We start from the raw sequence: 20,914 nt of genomic DNA, 5'->3' as shown, positions 1-20,914 counted from the left end.
TAACACAGAAGTGCGCTGAATTACACGATGGAAAATCTGAGGAAATCTTAATGCTTTAGAGGGGAAAAAAAATAAAATAAAAAAATTAATAAAAAAATTAAATATCTAAAAGATTTGCCATGTATTGGTTAAGACTGTGATATTTTGAGAGATATGTGACATATCCCAACCCAAGTTCAATAAGGCACAAAGTATATGCCTATGCTCCAACGTGGTGTGTTTACTCAAAGACATGGTCACTTTCCATTTCCACCAAATACAAGATAGTGACCTTCTACACAGAATGCGTTCACAGCCTGTACCTTGTCCATTAATAATTAACTCCAAACAAAATAATCTAGGAGGACATTGTGCCATGTAATTCAAAAGGTATAGTTGATTTTTTTTTTTTTTTTATTTTTTATTAGGTACGCCTAGTTACCTAGTTTAGTATAGCTTTGAAAAATCTAATAAAAAGTCCTGTCCTGTCATAGCATGTTCATATAAAAGATTTAGATTTGGACAGCTGGACAGTGTTGTAATGACTCAGTATTTAGAGAACCTGAGGTGCTGTCAAGGACTCAGTATGGTGTCATACCAGAATTCTGTATTAAGGCAATTGTCCTCTATCTATTTGTCTCAAAATGGTGGTGGGTTAATGCGTTCTGTTAGAAACTGAAATTAAAACAGTACCTGTAATGTTATTGGGATTACTGTAAGGGTGCTATTAATTTCCATAACCAAAATGAACATTTAGAAGTTGTGGTAGGCTACACACACACACACACACACACACACACGGACTTCAATCTCTATATTTGAGATGTAGGCTAGAACTAGAGACAGCTGGCAAATTATACCGCTCTTTTTTATTATTTGATTTTCACTCAGAAAATAATAATAATAATAAAAACGGAACGAACAGGACTTATGCATATGATTTATAATATGGAACAGTTTTATGATGACTACAACTGGTCCAGCGTTGTCAGACTTTTCAGTCTTTAATAATTAAAATTGCATCAACAAAAATGACTTGAAGTCAAATCAATGTATTGTGAACATGCTAAACACATGAAGTAGATTCATTTGCACACACACGGGCAATTCCATTTAAACTGAAGGAATATTTAATTTTACTCAGTTCAGGAGTTACCCACTCAAGGCACATATCAGCAAAAATAAAGTCTTCGTTTGATGCGATGACCCAGTTTTGATTGAGTTACTGTTACAATATTACATGGTCTGTTGTTCAAGAAAGTTTGTCTTCATAACCACCATCGTTTAAGATGTGCAGTGGCATACATGTTCAACCATAATAGGAAATTGCTAGGAATTTACTGAACGTTATTTGGTTCGTGTCGCTGTGTCTGTGAGCGCGTCAAACTTACACCGTTTTACACAATACACAGGTCCAAATAAACTCCGTGATTATATTTGCAAACTGTATCCCTGTTATACGCAAATACACACTTAATCTGATTCTACACGATTAATGCTGAAGACACGTGTCAAATCGAAAAAGAGGTGATTATTTTAAGAAATAGGCTTATTATTTGATTCAAATAGGGAATGGTAATGTTAAGCCTGCAAATTTAGATAAAAATGTGTTTATAAAACGAACTGATACCGGACAATAACTGTAAAAAAAAATGTCATTAATATATTTAATTATTCATTAATTAATGCTTAAAAGATCAGTATTTCATATAGCCTACGTCTGAGTATGAAAATACATGGACAATTTTGTGACATGTTTGAATCCAACTAGTAATCTATTGAACATTAAATGCAATAAATAAATAAAATAATAATAAAAAATAGAAATAATAATAATAATAAATAAATAAATTAAAAAAACTTTCCATTTAACGCTACTTCAAAGTGTTAACAATTAAGCATACTAACCTCAATTCTTTCTGTGGAAAATCAATTTGTATACCAAGAGAGGGCGCACTTTTTTTTTTTCTTTTTCTTTTTCTTTTTTTTTTTTTTTTTTTTTTTTTGCACAAAAACAAGAGATGCGTAGTTATAAAAGGCCAAAGGAATGATATCAAAATATGAGTTATTATTTTTTAGTTGGCTTCAGGTATTTCTTTATTTAATTTGATTTGATTTTCGTTGTCCTCAGCATGTGCACCAAACCACCACCAGCTAGATATCGTGGAAAGTCAAACAAAGTGTATAAATGTTAGGCTACTTTGTTTAATGAAGGCAATCAAATCTTGCCACTGAGCTCTGCAGAATCAACACCGATGACCTGCTCTTACATTAGCAAACTGCATACCGCTATTAGTTACATAAACTAGAGCGCAGGTAAACAAATTAATTCAAAATAGGCGAAAACATTTCAGAACAAACGTTTCGATCTGGCCTATATCACAGCGGTCCTATTTATATATGTAAAAAATTAAAATAAATAAATAAATAAATAGAGCTACTAACAATAGCCTACTTTCAAATTCAGTGATCAGATACACATTATGTTTATTGGACTTGTATATTTAGCTCTAAAATAATATTCATTACGGGTAAATGGTTAAAAAGCTTTTAATAATAATAATAGGCTAATAATAATAATACTAATGGTATGGATTTGGTCAAATATACCATGGAAGGGTGTTATTTTTTATTTATTTTATTTTTTAATTTTTATTGCTTCCCATTGATTATGAATAAAATACTGCTTACGAACTTGAAAACTGCTTACGAACTTGGAATGAAAACACTCGGACAGTTGAATAATCCGAATAAAGACTAAAGAACACCCAGAGGTGCTGGCATTCTTAAACCCATTCTTCCTTATTTTATCTGCATGTGATTTCAAACCACTGTTCTCCCAGCAGTCCAAATTTCTATTCCCCCCTTTCTCCCGCTGGAATACAATAAGAGTAGGATATAATGAATCTTTTCAGATGGGGCTGCTCTTTTCAAGCTGCGCAGGTGTACAATAGGGGGCAAATGGAGAAGTCTCACGCCTAGGTGTGAGCAGATTATTCAAATAGGGGCCGAGTGAAGCAGTAGGGATTGGAGGCTCGCCCGGGCGCACAGATCTATATCACAGCGTTAAGAGCCAGCAGCAGGCGTCATTTCAACTGCAATCATCTCAGATACACACACACACACACATGCGCCAGCCCTTGACAGGAGGACAGCACGACGACGACACGAGTGTATCCCGTGGTCCCCAACAACCACCTTTTGGCTGCCAAAGGACCCACAATAGCAGCATTTCTCGTGTGGGGAAGCGTTTTGAAAGTAGAGGGAACTTTATTCAAGGATGCTAGGTGCTGTCAAAATGGAGGGACACGAACACGCAGCAGACTGGAGCACTTACTACGGAGAGCCCGAGGTGGGTAACTCACCTAAATAAATATATATGTATTTTTTTTCTCCTCGTCGAAATCCGATCCGGTTTTATACAACTCAATATTAGCCCTGAGATAATATTAACTTTGAGATCAAATATTGACTTGAGGCGCCTCCAAATCCTCCCCCATCATCTCGACGCCCTGCACTATCCTAACAAAGTTGTGCTTGACATGCAATGCAAACTTTTCATTTCCAATTATGGATACCGACGAATACATGGGTTTCTTATTCAACAACATCGGGCGTTCGGAAGCGAAAATAACCGGATATTTGACTTTTAAACAAAAAGCCTACTTGTTCTTGGTTTAACATTTCTGAGCGGTGGTAGCCTAATATCGACTACAACTGGGGTTTCCTTTAATATGTTGGAATCTTCTATCTGCCTCCCGAAAAGACTTTCACTTTAGTAACACCCCATGACACATTATCTCCAGATGAATTCGTTAGAAAAAAAGAACTATTAAATAATAATGATAATAATACAAAACATTAACGTTTATATAAAACTAATTATAGCCCATGCTACAAAAAATAAAATTAAAAATAAAAAAATATAAAACGCTTCTCTTCAGTTTAGCGAAGCCAGCGATTCTAATATGTACTGTTTGGAGTTGCATTGTAGCCTAATTAATCGTATTGTCTGATTTCTTTCGCAGTGTTACACCTCGGTGAGCAACATGAACACCGGACTGGGAATGAACTCCATGAACACTTACATGACTATGTCCGGAATGAGTTCGACAGCAAACATGACGGCAGCTAACAGCATGAACATGTCCTATGTCAACACGGGTATGAGTCCTTCAATGACCGGCATGTCTCCCGGCGCGGGAGCGATGGCCGGCATGGGAGCAGGGATGACGGGCATGAGCGCAGCCCTGAGCCCGACCATGAGCCCCATGGCAGCGCAAGCGCCCTCCATGAACGCCTTAACCTCGTACAGTAATATGAATGCTATGAGCCCAATGTATGGCCAGTCAACCATAAACAGATCAAGAGACCCCAAGTCCTACCGGAGGAGCTACACGCACGCCAAGCCGCCCTACTCGTACATTTCTCTAATTACCATGGCCATCCAACAGTCGCCCAGTAAGATGCTGACCCTCAGTGAGATTTATCAGTGGATAATGGACCTTTTCCCTTTTTACCGACAGAACCAGCAGCGCTGGCAGAACTCTATCCGCCACTCGCTGTCCTTCAACGACTGCTTCCTGAAAGTGCCGCGCTCCCCGGATAAACCGGGTAAAGGCTCGTTTTGGACCCTTCATCCCGATTCCGGAAACATGTTCGAAAACGGCTGCTATCTGAGGAGGCAAAAGCGCTTCAAGTGTGACAAGAAACTGAGCAAGGAGCCGGGTCGGAAAACCTCCGAGGGCGGCTCAAACAGCAGCTCCGAAAGCTGCAACGGGAACGAATCTCCTCGTTCCAACTCGTCTAGCAACGAGCACAAAAGATCCCTGTCTGACATGAAGTCGGCTCAGGGTCTGAGCCCGGACCACGGAGCCTCCCCGACCTCCCAAGCGCAGCATCTCCTGGTCCAACATCACTCTGTTTTGGCGCATGATGGACACCTGAAGCCAGAACATCACTATTCTTTCAATCACCCCTTCTCCATCAACAACCTCATGTCCTCGGAGCAACAGCATCACAAAATGGACCTAAAGGCATACGAGCAGGTGATGCATTACGGTTACGGCTCTCCGATGGCCGGCGCGCTATCCATGGGCTCCATGGCGAGCAAAGTGGGCCTGGATTCGCCGGACACATCGTACTATCAAGGTGTGTACTCCAGGCCCATCCTGAACTCTTCCTAAACTCTCACGGACCTTATGAAAATTTGTACATTTGTAAAATGTTTGTGTAGTATATGTATTCTGATTTTTGACGTTCCCAGTTAATTTAGATGTTCATTAGTAATTATTTTGTAAAAGATATGTTGACAATGTGAGGAACTCTTCGAGCCGGCTTTTGAAAATGGACCAAATTCACACCGCAGAACTGAGGACGGACTGAAGTTCTTGAATCACTTGTGTAAACTTATTTATGGCTTGTAAATGTGTATTCTTGTAGTTGATGACAAGAACAAAATCTATATTAAAGTGTTATTTGGAATGTTTTCGCAATTCTGATTTTCACTCATTTGTGTTGTGTCGTCAAAAACAGCAGCAACAAAAACAATAATAATAAATGTAATTTTGCTCAAAGAATTATCAATTTATATATGTATATATTGTATCACTTAGTTGAGAGGGATACAGATTTGCTGCCACAGTTAAATTATTTTGATTTCTTTGCTATTTTCAACCTGACGTGAAATAATAAATCAACAATAAAAACAGAAAAAAGTTTTTTTTTTTTTTTTTTTTTTTTTCTGATAAATGAAATAAGCTAAAATGTTTTTAATTACAAACTTATCAAAACATTCATAAATTCCCCAAATAATCAGTATTAGTTATATTCAAAATGTACAACAATGACAAATGACAACAAAATGTAGCGGGAAACCCAAGTCAAAACCGACAATTTTTTTTTTGCATTATATATATATATATATATATATATATATATATATATATATATATATATATATATATATATATATATATACATATATATATATATATATATATATATATATATATATATATATATATATATATATATATTATACAGGCACAGTATATGCCTAATGACATAACATTTTCTAAATTAGTTAAATAAAAATAATAATAAACAAAAATAAATAAAAAAGCCCGAGCCCATTTGACTCGTTTACGAATTAGACGCGAGACTCTATGATGTAAAAATCTAGCAAATTATAGGCTAACAGTTCACCAGTTTTGCAACAAATATTAAATGAAAACTTGCGTTTTTTTTATTAGACGTAACTTAATAATAATAATAATAATAATAATAGTAATAGTAATAATAATAATAATAATAATAATAATAATAATAATAATAATAATAATAATAATGTGACCGGGCTTTTGCTGTTGCAGCACAAACGCTTTGGAATAACTTGCCTCTAAATGTTAGACAGGCCCAAACACTTGCTGTTTTTAAATCCGGACTTAAGCTTGTTTTTATGCTCTGGAATTGAACTCCGTTTGAGAGCTGTTTTTATGTATTTGGTTAGTGTTATTGTTTGTTATTTATGTTATGTGTAATTTTTTTTTTTTACTTTGATTATGCTTATACAGCACTTTGGAAAACAATGTTTTTTTTATAAATAAACTTTGATTTGATTTGATAAAAATAACAGTCTTCTGTCATCTTTACGAAGTCTCTCGTTTCTTTCCGACTAGAAACCCCTCTGATGTAATAAAAAAATAAAAAATCAAAACATTAAAAACAGGAAAAATTTGTCCTAATAAAACCAGATATAGAAATGTTCCAGGAGCATATTTGACAGGCAAAACTTGTTACAGGCTTTCTCCTTTTAGTAGTAAACTTGCAGATCAAGAAGTCATCTGTGGCCAACAAATCATCCCCCTGGGGTATCACATCAATGTGTACACTTTGTGAATTCTCCTTCATCTTGAATAATGGCAAAGAAGGCCTGGTTTTGTTAGCTCTGTGTTTTCAGTTCTCAGTCCATTCCATTGTATTTCAAACCCCCATGATCTGCGAATAAACAAAAACTGGTAAACAGTGAAAAAGGCGGTATTAATACATATAGCATGTGTACATGAAGAGTGTAAACTTTGAATAAGAGCACGTCACTTCTAGGTAAATTTACACAGAAATTAAATGTCGCTGCCCCTTGTTTTAGACATAATGCTAGGCTGAATTTTTATAACGCACTGATCAATATCTTGGTAAAATAATCAGTGTTTTTTTTTTTTTTTTTTTTTTTTTTTTTTTTTTTTTAACTAGCGGGGCAGTGAAATCTTTGCTTTGTTGCTAAAGTCAACAGTGACAGAGTTTGAGCTCAAATAAATGCCGCGAGGCTCCCAGCCCTGTGCAGAAGGCAGCGGGAGAGGCTCCGATACCGTTCTGCAGGCTCCAGGTACGAACATTTTCATGATTAATCCAGCTCACTGCTTAGGCTTTCGATGCATGCCGTGTGTTTGGCTTGATAGGGATTTTATATTGGAGGTTTGTGCGTGAAACCTTGATTTCGGGGCAATATAGTTCGACGCTTGAACAGACACAGCTCAAGTGCTGATGTTAAGGGGCTCTTTCAGCCGACTGTCAGGTGGCTATTCCAGCTGATTGATACCAGTGATACTGCAGGAGACTTGCATGGGTTTTGCCATGCCAACAAATGCAGCCCATCAAATGGAGTTCTCAGATATACAGTAGAGTTCTTATTGTTGTTGTTTTGTTTTTTAATCTAACGAACTTGTTATGGAGATAAAAGCATAGTCGTTGCAACCAAATTACGCTTGTACAAGACTCTCATTTAAAGCGTTTCGACAACCAAGAAGAACATTTCTGGCGAATTTCTGTTTTGTTTACATCGTTCCAGAGACACAAATAACAACAGCCATCAACATGAGTAGGCTATACAATATATGTAGACCTAATGTTTGACATCAGTCTAAATAAGTTTTAACATGTAAATTTATAGGAAGATCAGGTTTACACTTACAACGAAAAATAAAATAATAAAAAGCTTCTAAGATTTTCCGTCGATTCTGTACAATCTTAAAAAAGCATCATCATCATGCATCATCAACATCAACGACAACAACAACAACAATAATAATCATCATTTATTATTATTATTATTATTATTATTATTATTATTATTATTATTATTATTATTATTATTATTATTAATAATATATTACCAATATTTACTTGTGAATATCTTAGACATGAGGCCTGGAATGAAAAAGTTCAAGCTGCTTTTAGATAGAGTGGGGTAGTGACATTAAAGTAGGCTAAGATCTAAAACATATTTATTGTTGGTTTATATTTATTATCTTAAATCCATTATTTTAACAAGCTGCAAGTTTAAACAAATAAAAACAAAATCTAAAAATCGAACTATTATTGTTGTTAAAGCAATCCTCAAAATTCTCATTAGGAGTAAAACGTTTCTCAAGGAGAACTTTCATAAGTAGCAACGTCACATACATACATAATGCAGGCCAAATATGGTTAACGAATAATTCGCACAATTACATGACTAGGATTTGAAACTTTGATTTATTTGGATTTATTTGGATTGAATTGGATGCACATTAACGACTGACATTGTAACCTAAACCACAAAATTAGCTAATTTTGAAAAAAAAAAAAAATTAAAAAAAAAAAAAATAACCTTAATGGCTTTAGCACGTATTTTACTCGACTCAGTCCTGGAACACCCAAGTGGAGCTGGTCTCCAGGGAGATCTGCGGGACACCCATCTTACAAGCTGTAATGCCGCTTTAGCCCATTGCTGAGAGACCGTTCGCACTGCCCCGATTTGAGACCAAATACTCTTAATCCTGCTGCTGTCCCACACTATATTAATACTCAACCCAGACGACTAATCTTACACCCTAAAGTTAAAAAGGTAGTTTCACTGCAATATGCCGAACAGGATTAGGCTAGTCTTTTAAATAGTCTTTAATATATATATATATATATATATATATATATATATATATATATATATATATATATATTTTTTTTTTTTTTTTTTTTTTTTTAACGCTGCGCAATATAGGCTACGATTACATAGTACTAGTCCGAAATGTTCCCGTTAAACATATTCTAATAAAATATTAATAGGGTAAATAGGCCTACACATAAAAACAACAATTCCATATTATATTTCCACGATTTTTTTTAAGTTGCGTACTAATGCTTGGTGAAATAATATAGTTTATAAAGCTATTTCCCATTTAAAATGCAAAGAAATCTATATTATTTATCTTCATTTTTTTCAGTGTTGTTGATAGTACTTCATATTTATCAATTGGTCTACATGTTTAACAAAGTCAGACAGAAAACATTGGAGCACACTATTATTTTCCTAAATATGACCTTGAACTGATTGCGTGCTTTGGAATAAGGACAGTTTCCACCCCAATAACAACGGATAAGTAACAAATATAAATTAATACATAAAAAAGTATAATCTGAGTAATATTATAAGCATGAACAGATACACCTGTTTCTTTAAGTCAATAATCTGATCAGATGTGATATATGATATGAGCTGACTAATTGTTTTTAAAATAAAACACGAAATGAGCCTTTCTTGAGCAATTTACTGTAGTAATCAATGGGATGAGTAAGTGGCATTGTTTTAAATTGTTTTGAAATTAATTATTACCAGATTTTTTTTTTTTTTTTTTTTTTTTTTTTTAATTTATTATGCTTTTAATGTCATGTACATGCCCAACCCTTCAGACACTCTGAATAAGAACACTGTCCATTATTCTGTAGCTTAAAAAGGCTGGATGATTGTCTCGGAATTCAAAGTGTTGTGGTTGGAGAATCATGGCAAATGCAGCGGAAATAGTGTAAGACTGTAATGGTTCTGGCCTGTGTTCCCACTCATCCAACAGCTTGGTGTGAAATTCTTAGACGTACAGGCCAAACCACATGTCCATTCAACAAACCCATTCGCCTGATTTATTGCTTAAACATCAGTGTCTTTTTGGGATAAATTGGCTGGATAAATGCCAGATTCCATTTTATGGATGAAGTAAGTAGGATATTAAATGACAACCTATGCTATTTCCTACACTTACGTTAACAAACAAGTCTACATGGTACAGATGCCAATAGTTCACAGACTTGCCCAGCATTTCCTGTGGTCAAATGCTGTGGGTAAAATCTAAGTCACTGGGAAGGACACTTGACTCATTAAATCTTAATGAAAGCAATAAACACAGACGCCAGCAATTTATTCAGACCTCAAAACCAATCTCCATTTCTCACCAAAGGCAAACAAACCCAGATGCCCCTGCGTGATTCCCTGCATAACAAAAGCAAATCCGATTGTGTCCTGCATGTGTTCCCAGTGCTGAAATGGTAAAGGCGATAGGTTATTCCAAGATAGAACATGTCCAATTTATTGTACGTGAGAGGGCTATGTCACAAAGGTGATTTCTGCATTTATTTATTTATTCTTTTCAACACTGAGGAGCTTGTAGTTTAGAGGGCGATGGACATACTCATGCAACATACATGAGGATATTTTTCCTCGAGCATTCATGGACAATAAACACACACACAAACACATCTGGCTGCAGGATTTAAGAGTTTTGTAGTGATGCTTCTTTCTGTTTATTATAACTGTTGCAATGTGAAACTTGATGAAGAAGACAGCTTATAAAGATTCTTTATAAATGAACAGTATTCATTTTACATTCAAATGATTTGTTTGGTAAACCACTTAACAAATGTAGACATGAGAAAACATGATGGGAGAGCAAATACCAGTTGATGTTCTTTCATTTTCAAATCCGATTTAACCTACTAGTAAATACATATCCAGGATCTCTACCCACACTGTCCCCAGAGACTCCACATTCCCCCAACTCAGACCTAAATAATTCATCAACACTTTCTCAAACTAAAGGCAATCTTCAGTTTAATCCAGTATAAATGCATTTATCACAAAGAGATTAATGTCTAGGGTGTTGCCTGTTAAAAAGCCCGGATGAGCCTCTGTTACGTTTATACTCTCAGATGCTACACAGTAGTGGTCCCCTGACACACAATGTTTAACCCCTCTCCTCGCGCTGACAGCCACATAGCAGGCAGTTTAATTCAATTTCATGTCAGATCAAGAGCTTTCCTCATTGTTTTAGATGATTTATTATCACCAAGCATGTCTTTGTTTCCAGTTTACAGAAGCGATGACTATAGCATCAGTTAGTGATCATTTTAACGAGGCCTCTTTAAACCAGATTTAAAAACAATACTAACCACTGGAAGAGTTTGTTTAACTGTTATACAAAAGCAACTCAATTGCTGATTCCCATGAATAGCATAGCAATAGTTCTGAAGCATGATTTAAAGTACCTTGAAAAGGTGCATTTAAACACTCAAAACAGAGTGCATTGGTGTTCATCCACTTTTTCAGTGGCAATGGTTTCAGATAAATTTTTTCCGCTCCCCTTTCCCATGGGATAAAAACTTTGTTCAAATGGAGTTATTCGTATATTTGAAAGGATTTGAAAATTTGACAAATACATAAAAATACATGTACAAGACTGGTTACTTAATGGAATATATATATATATATATATATATATATATATATATATATATATATATATATATATATATATATATATATATATATATATATATATATATATATATATATAGTTAGTACATTATTATTATTATTTTTAAATAAGATGAAATAAGTTGAAAAATGGCTTTAACAAAAGCTTATCCAATCGATTATCAACCTCAGAACTCACAGCAGGTTTGTCTCTCCAGGTTTAGAAGTTTTCATTAAAAATCAATTTCCATATGGAAAAAAAAAAACACTCTAACACATTGTTGAAAAAACAGCAACAACAAAAACAGAATGAACAAAAGAAAAGAGGTAAAGGTTATGTATGTTTGGTCCAGGCAACATTACTAGCAACAACCGTTACCATAACTGTGAATTAGGATGTTAAAAGGCTCAACTCATCATTGAGGTCACTCTTCCCATAGACCGTTCTACAACCAGTGCAAACCTATACCAATGCAAATCATACTCAGAGCCATTTTTACATGCAAAACAAAGCATTGTTGGAGGATGCCTTGCCATGAGGCCACCTTTGAAACAAATCAGGGATGGCTATGAGCAGTGAAGACATTTATGAGAGGTGCTTCATAATTTAAACAAATCCACGTGCCTTTTATGCGACAGGTTAAGACTCATATTGCCTTTAACATGCAAATGCTCTCTCTCTGGAAGCTATAGAAAAAGGGAAAAATGGGAATAGAGAAGATTAATTTTTTTTGCATTTGAGATGCCCTTTGACAGTAACAGACAAGAACACAATAAATTTTATAATTAATTTAAGCTGTTAAATGGTACTTGAAATAACAGCTATATGACCTTTGTGACATTTAGGAATAGTTGTTTGGCTTGGATGAATGTTGAACTTGGAAAAATAGGCACTAATATTTCACTTTCCAAAAAGAGAAGCACATATTGAATTGCGTTTGACCTGAAACTGCCAACAGAACACGCTGTGTGATCTGAAGTTTCTGCTAGTGTAATATCCAACACAATCTGAATTTCACTATGTTCTTAATGACTTCTCACCATATCAGACTAGAATAATAACCATCCACACAGATATGTTTAAGTTTATTTAGTCCAGATCCTTAATTGAGTCCTGCGGCATCCTGCATCTATAAAGTATAATAGCCAACAATTGAGGAGCTCACGGCCGAAGTCGAGGGCATAATTACGAGGAAACATCTTACTGAACAGTTGGTGATAAACGCTGTCAGCCCCCTTCTCGGCTTAAAGCAATTAATTCAGGCGCCCTGACATCAACTCTCCAATCCTCTGACAGCTTGGAGCCCAAATCAAAATGCTAGTTCTCCTGGGAACAGCAGAAGATAGCCGGCTCTTTTCTGGACTGTTTGCTCACTGGGCCTGAGAGCAATCTTCCTTGCCGAATGAAATGCAAGGACACAAACAATGTGCCGGAGAGAGAATGGAAGACGGGGAATGAACAGTTTGGACTATTTGCTCAGCAGAAGGGCAGTCACAATAGCCGGCCCATAGCTTTCCCATGCATCAAGCCTCTTAGTCTTAGGGCTCCTTTGTTGCTGGGTTTCGTTCAGATAAGAGTCCAGCTGCTCCATGTGTTTAATTCTCATTGTATGTTGTACTGTATGGCCATGTAGATACTTTTGCATGTTTTTCCTAATTTAGGGAACCAACATGCTTATGCTACATATTGCTTGTATATCTCGTTGGCTGGGCTTCACCTCTGCATGTGCTCTCGTTTAAGGGGAAAGACTGAGGCAAAAAGAGGGTCAAGACTGCGGTGTGAGGGCCAAGTCTTATCTTGTCTAGTATAAGGGTTCTAATATGGGCTGTGTGCTAATGATACAGTAGCTCTCTGATCTCTGATGTGTTTCACAAATGAGTGGTAGCCAAAGAAATCTATTCACACGATTCCTTTGATCAGTAAAAAAAGAAAGATGGATGACAATGCGATGGCTGCTCGGAAAGAAAAAAACCTGTTCCAGAGCTCATGTGCTTCTTTGTTGTGATTGCACACCATAAAACGTAGACAACTTTCTGATAAGGTTTCATTTGTTAACATTAGTTCATGCATTAACATAAACTAGCTCTGAGCAGCATATTTTTTATCTTGTTTGTTAACCTTTGTTAACGTTAATACAAGTGTTCATTGCTTGTTAATTTAAGTTCATTAATGTTAACAGACTAACAGCTCTAACTAATTGTTGTTCTAATTAATTTTCACAAATGAGATATTGTAAATTGTTACCCATATACATTATTTTGGTCTGAGCTAATCCTTAAAAAAACACACCTAATATTATCAGTTTGTTTCAGTTATACTGAGCAATATTTTTGACTTCTGACTATATTTAAGTGTCATTTTTAGGTTAATTGGCACATATGTGTTTTACACTGAAGTATGCATCCTGTTCTTTTGTGTTCACTTTTTTGATACTATTTTTTGAGCATATGGGTTTGAGTTTTTTCTATGTACATCACACATAATAGCCTATAGTTAGTTTAAAGTAAATCAGGTTGACCGCTGATTTTTTTTCTTTCTTTTTTGTTCTCACCGTACAGTATGTTATATTCTTTAATCTAACAGTGCAGACACATCAGAAAAATAATATGGAATTATGGCTGTATTAGGCAGCTAGAAGTTGATGAGAAGAATCGTTTCATTCTTGTCATGACTCATAGACTAATACTAAGGCATTAGTGCATAAAATGGCTTAAGCTGTGGGATCTCATGAAAGATGACAGATTTCACAGTTCTGTCACAAGGATGCTGGATTTTAATGAAACCCAAAATAATAATAATACCTTCAATGGCTTTGAAAAAAAGAAAGAAAAAAAGATTTGTTTTATATTCTTGTGTTTTTTATTTTTATTTCTAAGTATGTGAATGGATGTATGTACGTATGCACGTTTGTGTGAGTGTGTGTGAACAGGTCGTGTGGGGTAGTGCAGTCTTATGCTTCACTGATAGTAAAGTAAAGCTCTGTTCATGGCTGTTCAGCACCTCTTTAAGTTGCCACCACTGTGTAATTTATGGGTGCTGAGAATCGCTGTGTTGAAACACGACACAGGTCTCTACTGCACAGAAACGGCTGAGAACGACTGACTCATATGAGATGAAACACACAAAATCTGGGTGATTAGCAAGTACCGGAACATGCCAAGGATACAGTTATGGGAACACACACGAATGAAAACACACCCTGCTGAAGGACTTTTACGTGTACCCAAGTGAGACTTGCAAAAATTTACGTAAAAGTGATACAGTATTTTGGTAATTGATTAAACGAGAGACCATGAGCTGTGAAAGGCTTGAGTAATACGTTTTTTTTACACATTCGTCTATAAAAAAATAGGGCAAAATATTAAATAAAATTAAGGGCCAGGTATGTCTGTTAATCTTGTATTCTGTTAAATTTAGGAAATTTTCCAGAACTTACTTATTTGATCTGATGATGGATTTATGCATAAAACGGCATTCCAAAGTTTTTACATAAAACAACAACAACAACAACAACAAAACTAAATTATAATATAAATAAATGGCATCTTAAATTGAAATGGCTATTCACATCAAAAGTGAAATTTAAATTTAAATGTACAAATTTTCATTTTAAAATCAAAACCTTTCAAACAATCAGAGTTGTCCTAAAACCAAAACAATACCCGTTCTTTTCGTAGGACAACTTTGATTATCTTTTTTTTTTTTTTTTGTGATCCAGTTCAAATGTTGACAACTGAACATATATATATATATATATATATATATATATATATATATATATATATATATATATATATATATATATATATATATATATATATACTATTTTATATATGTATGTTAAGTTAAACAAGATGACCACTAGTCCAGCTCTTAAAGAACACTGAAAATGTTTAGCATTTGTCATCTTTTAACTCTTTTAACACATTCTGCTTCATTAAATCATATATTTCCAACAATTTCCTTCTAACTTATTTTCAGAAATGCTAAATGATAACACTTTGGCTATACACATCAGCCCAAAGCTCAAACATTACAATCTGTATCTCTTTAAACGTTTCGCTCACTAACAGGTCTGGTCTCAAAGAGTACACCAGAGATAAGACCCAGCTACACAATGTCCCCTCAGTAGGTCTCATTGACCGGCCAATGGCACCGGCCAGGTATGCCAGCAATGTTTAACCAGCTATCCATCTTCTACCTGCTGCTGGTAAACAGACACCTTTGTTTAAAGCGCACTACGGTTAGGGCCTGCTCTGACTCAACAAATGAACTATTTATTTCCCCATTGGACCGGGCTCAGGAAATATGCCTCATAATCCGCTTTTTATTTCTTTGACAGGAGCAGTGTGATAATGCATGTGTGTGTGTGGGTGGGAGTTTCTTCAGAAGAAGGGGGAGGCATCTGCTCTGGTTAACTAGTGATTTCTGTGGTGAACTCATATTCCAAGCTCTTATCATTAGCGTCCAGGGTGAACCAACAAACAGCGTGTGGTGTAAATCTGAACATTGTGGGTTCAGTGATATTTCTACATATAGTTTAAGTTAAAGGTTTGTCTTTTCTTTAGATTGCACATACTGTTTTTCAATAATAATAACAATGAATGAGCCATATTTGTTTTAAAGCAAATAATTCTACTACAACAAGTATGTACAATGACAATGCGCAGGTGACTCACAAACAAATTTTAACCTCAGACCTACATATATATATATATATATATAGCTAGGGTAGATCTATGCTGAGTACTTTTACTTAGTTTTTTAACCTCTATCTAAAACTTTTAATTGATATACACATTAATTGTTAGGAATGATTAACTATGGACACACTACAACTTTGTTACCTATCAAAACCTTGCTTTCTTGAACATATGTTAAACTCAACAGGTCAATATTCTTAAAAATAAAGGGATGGTATCTAAGGTTCCACGAAGAACCTTTCCATTCCACAATATATATATATATATATATATATATATATATTTTTTTTTTTTTTTTTTTTTTTTTTTATGGTGAAAAGGATGTTTTGATGATTAGAATGTCTTTACACTAAGAAAATTATGGTTCTTTGGGCAACCCAAAATCGTTTTTCTATGGAATTTCTGTGAAACTCCCTTTTAGAACCTTTAATTGTAAGTGTATTTGCATCGGGGAATTGTATGGGGGTAGTTGGAGTCTGTGGAATAACCAATAACAAGTTTGGGCAGAAGTACAATCTGAGTATCTTTTCAGAACAGGATTGTGGTTTAGCCAGCTTAATTCCTTAAAGACGGATGTATTGTTCCATGTTAGCACATATTACTTTAACTTCTATTATCGCTTTCAATTTCTCAGTTACCATGTCAAACCCAGTGGTTGCTGCTATATGTTTTACATTATATTTCAATGTGTTTTCTGGAATACAGATATTTTTGTTACCAAAAAATGGGTATTCTTGTAATATTATACTATGTGTGAATATATTTACCCATTCTCCCTTCAATTGTATTATTATTATTATTATAAATATATATACTTTACAAATACTTTACACTCTAATTGTGTCGAATATGCTTCTGTTTTTAGATCTGAACCAATCAGCAATCAACTTCACCGTCGTGCCATGCCCCTTCCTTTGGTAACTGCTGGTTCAACCCTTTCCATCAGCCACGTTCACCTGCAGCTACCCTCAGTCACGTCTGACCTGGATGCATGAGCAAGATAACATTCACATCTGCAACGTCAAGAGAGAGGGGCACAAGGAAGCCTGACATTAATGATTAACTGTGCTAAGAGCCCCTGCTTTTGTATTCCCATGGTGCCAGGGCTATCTGCCGATCATGTGACCTGCACCGAGAAGATTGGGGGAGTGAGCGTAAAAGCAAACACAGGTGTTTGGGCTGGAGTCGGTCGGCGCTGTTAGGGACAACTGCAAACACAGGCTGCCATGCCTGGAGGCACGAACGACCGCCCACACCAACAGGACAGCCAACCGGAGTCACCGACTCAACTCTGATGCTCTCAGCCTGCCTTTTCTTTGAACAATTAAGACTCTTCATTGGCCTATTAAAGTCTGCTTTCTGAGTACAGTTTGACCTAAGGAGCTATGGATTCTTAATTAGCCATCATAAACAGGCATAGGCTTAAATAGAAATAAACAAATCCCTTTTTTTAAATAAATAAACATCATGACTATTAATACAGCTTACTAAATGCAGAAAAATGTGGTAAAATTATTGAACCTCCTATGAGGTCTCTCAGTGTTTTAAAAATCCAGTGAAAATCACACTGTTACTACAGGAAATTTGTGTGGTTCGTTCATCTAAAAGTCAACTCACTTTAAGCTAGTTTTGAGCTGATTGAGAGAGTGGTCGCTTGTCGCTTTAAATTTATTTCCATTGAACTCGTATTTAATGCAATCACAATTAAACATTTTAATCCATGAAATACACACCTTTTGTTAATTTAAAATGTGTTTAATGTAAAATCATTTAAGAAAAGAGCATATTTGAAGTAAACAATGTAAATTAAGTTGAAAGAGCACAAAGCTAGTGCAGAGGGACATTTAGCCACCTGTCTCTGAGTAGTACTGCACAGTACTGCAAGTCAAAAATAAAAATATAAAGTAGGAAAAAGCAGTTAGGGAATAATTATTTAATAAGTTTAATTAGTGCACATGGTTGTTTGCAGGTATAAAGTGCACAATAGTTAATCTAACCATAATGATTAAGAGTTATAGTAAAGATGATGATAGAGCCAGTATACCTTTATTGTCAATAATTGCAAAATATATTTAGAGCTCGCAAGTCTCTAATTGATAATAAATTGCATTAAATTTTGTAATTTGTCGCCTTAAGTGTACTTTCACTGTGATGCCATGAAAGAATCATTTTGGTTTCCCAAAAAAGCTATCAGAAAACAGTTCTTAAAATAATATTTATTTTCTTAGCATGATTTTTTATTAATTTTTTTTTTCAACTATAAAGATGACCATAGATATTAGTAAAGAACCTTTATTTTTAAGAGTGTATATGCAGCAGTGAATGCTGCATAAGGGGCCCTGTGAACTCCACTTTACTGGATGCGACCGTCCCCCAGGTGTATCAGTGCTCGGGGTGGGGTGACAGAAAATCTGCCTCTTGTTAGAAAATGGACAGATTCTGTTTTGCATAAATGTATAATATTAATATTTGTCAGTTAGTCAAGCAGCACTTTAAATAACCAAGAGGGGTAATGAGGTTTTGACGTGGAAGGGAGTTGGGTGCAAACACACACACACACACACACACACACACACACACACACACACACAAAAATGTAAGGAAGAATACAAAAGAGGAAATGATTTTTTGACATTTATTAGAAATATAGCTACTGTAGGTATTTAAATTTTATATTTCTATTTCTGTCAAACTGGCTAAGTCTAAGACTCTATGGAAAAGCAATATTTCTAGTCTGAGACAATATATGGAAAAGGGAAATGATTCCATTTTCTAATTAAATATACATATTCATTATATATTATTTTCATCTAAAAAATATATTAAAATATAATTATTACAGTCACAATTTGGGGCTAACTGAATGTCAGAATGTCTAACAGGACAAAAAAAATCTTCATAAAACCTGATACATGCAATCCATCATGATTTAGAATGTTCCAAAAAGTAGGCCTATTTGAAATTCACATAAATAAATAAATAAATAAATAAATAAATAAATAAATAAATAAATAAATAAATAAATAAATAATAATAATAATAATAAAATCCTTTAAGGACTAAAATAATACCAGGAACAGATATCCAAATATAGATCAATCTGTACTGTATTTTGAGGCAGACACATGCATCAGATCACAGCTTTGAAGGATTTGAAGCATCAGCTTTGTAGGCATTGTCTCTCTTCAACAAGATATGTGTCCATTGTGGGCTGAAAGTGAGCTAATCAAAGTGAGCCGGCAGCAATAAGCAGCAGATGAACGGTGCGTTGCTCTGTTGAGTTTTTGATGTTTCAGACACAATGCAACGTGAAAAGAGCAAGTATCCTAAGAAGCTTTTATTTATTTATTTTTTTTTGTCTGGCTCCACACCTATAATGAGGTCACACAGCAGCCTGTGTTAAGGCTGTCTGGTGTATTCATTCACATGTTAAAAGATGCCACCAATACACAAACTTAGAAAAATAAGGAATTTAAGAAGTTTTTTTTTTTTATTTTTTTTTTTTATCTGGTGTCAAACTGGATATCTGCTACATCCCATAACTAAAGAGAGAGCAGGAAGAAATTCTTCCACTATGGTCTTCTCAGACATGATTTGGGCAGCAAGGGTTCCGGGACGGTTCAAGCGTGTGCACATGAGTGCACATGATGTCTTTTAATCAAAGGTGGTAAATGCTTATTGTCGAGAAGTTCTTAAGGAGTTGAACCAGTGCACTTCTTATATTTACCATGAAGCCTTCACTGGGGAGAGGTGCAGAATTAAATATAACGGCATTAGACAACAAACAATGTTGAATAAGTTTGAATTATTCCAGGGGGTGGAAACCATGTTTGTTTTTGTAATGTGTCACTGAATCGCTCCACTTAAAACAAAAAAAAAAAAACCTTTTCCTTTATGACTGAGATCAAGACCCTTTACTTTTATAAAAATTCCTAATGCATTTTTGATGCCTCTAACACAATCCTTCATGTTTACTTTAAGGGTCGGTGCAAATAGAAATAACTTCAAGATGAACACTTACTGGAATGAAGCAACTTGGGTTTATTTGATTATCCAGACATTATCTTTTAGAAAAATCATGCTCAAATATGAGTCTCAAATATAATAATCAGGCTTTTGAGGAAAGTTTATTTGTTCATCTCTCAATCATCAGACTACTGAGCTTCATTAAACTGAGCATTTAAATATAATCTAAGCCATATTATTGGGAGAAATAGAATGACCTCTGGTGTCTAAATGATCGAATTTTAGTCTCCTATACTATATATCTCATTAATTTCCATTAGAAGCTATCAGAATTTCATCTGACTTTTTGGCTCAGTCTAGGCATCTAAATATGCACTCCATATTATCCAATGTCATAATATACGAGCCATAAAAGCCTGGTGGATTAAATATGGTATAAAAACATGTGGGACTTTGTGACTGTTATTTCATATGGCAGGTTTTCATGGTTGAGATAACAACAGTTTTACAGATTTGTTCCACAAATACAAATGATTACAGTTTTAGTCAAGGTGTATTTGCAGAACATAGTGGGCTTTAAAAACGTGCCCACCGTTTGATCTCCATTATTCAACTGCAGAGGAAAGAGAGGGGGATGGGGGCGGACAGAGAGGCGTTCGACTGGTGGCAGGTGTACCTGAGCGGAGGTGTAGAAGAGGAACAGACAGA

At 35.1% G+C, this 20,914-nt stretch overlaps 1 protein-coding gene and 1 long non-coding RNA gene across 2 annotated transcripts; both read left to right on the top strand.

Moving 5' to 3' along the window:
• The first annotated feature begins 2,903 nt into the window (after window positions 1-2,903).
• LOC113060400 (forkhead box protein A2) lies at window positions 2,904-5,474 on the top strand. Its single transcript, XM_026229288.1, has 2 exons — window positions 2,904-3,331; window positions 4,008-5,474. The coding sequence occupies exons 1-2, from the start codon at window positions 3,260-3,262 to the stop codon at window positions 5,163-5,165; spliced, it is 1,230 nt and encodes a 409-aa protein (XP_026085073.1). The 5' UTR covers window positions 2,904-3,259; the 3' UTR covers window positions 5,166-5,474.
• Window positions 5,475-7,212: 1,738 nt separating this feature from the next.
• LOC113060399 (uncharacterized) lies at window positions 7,213-20,649 on the top strand. Its single transcript, XR_003278242.1, has 2 exons — window positions 7,213-7,363; window positions 17,106-20,649. It is a non-coding gene; the product is annotated as an uncharacterized LOC113060399 (long non-coding RNA).
• The last annotated feature ends 265 nt before the right edge of the window (window positions 20,650-20,914 follow it).

This window comes from Carassius auratus, chromosome 42 (genome assembly GCF_003368295.1).
Source record: "Carassius auratus strain Wakin chromosome 42, ASM336829v1, whole genome shotgun sequence".
NCBI classification, from domain to species: Eukaryota; Metazoa; Chordata; class Actinopteri; order Cypriniformes; family Cyprinidae; genus Carassius; species Carassius auratus.
The sequence above is the reverse complement of the archived record's forward strand: the minus strand, read 5'-3'. Positions and strand labels throughout refer to the sequence as shown.

What these genes read in the sequence shown, in the direction of transcription:
- LOC113060400 (XM_026229288.1), top strand. Translation starts at nt 3,260, where the DNA reads ATGCTAGGTGCTGTCAAAATGGAGGGACACGAACACGCAGCAGACTGG. An exon ending in CTTACTACGGAGAGCCCGAG is followed by an intron (nt 3,332 to 4,007) that starts GTGGGTAACTCA and finishes TTTCTTTCGCAG; the next exon opens with TGTTACACCTCGGTGAGCAA.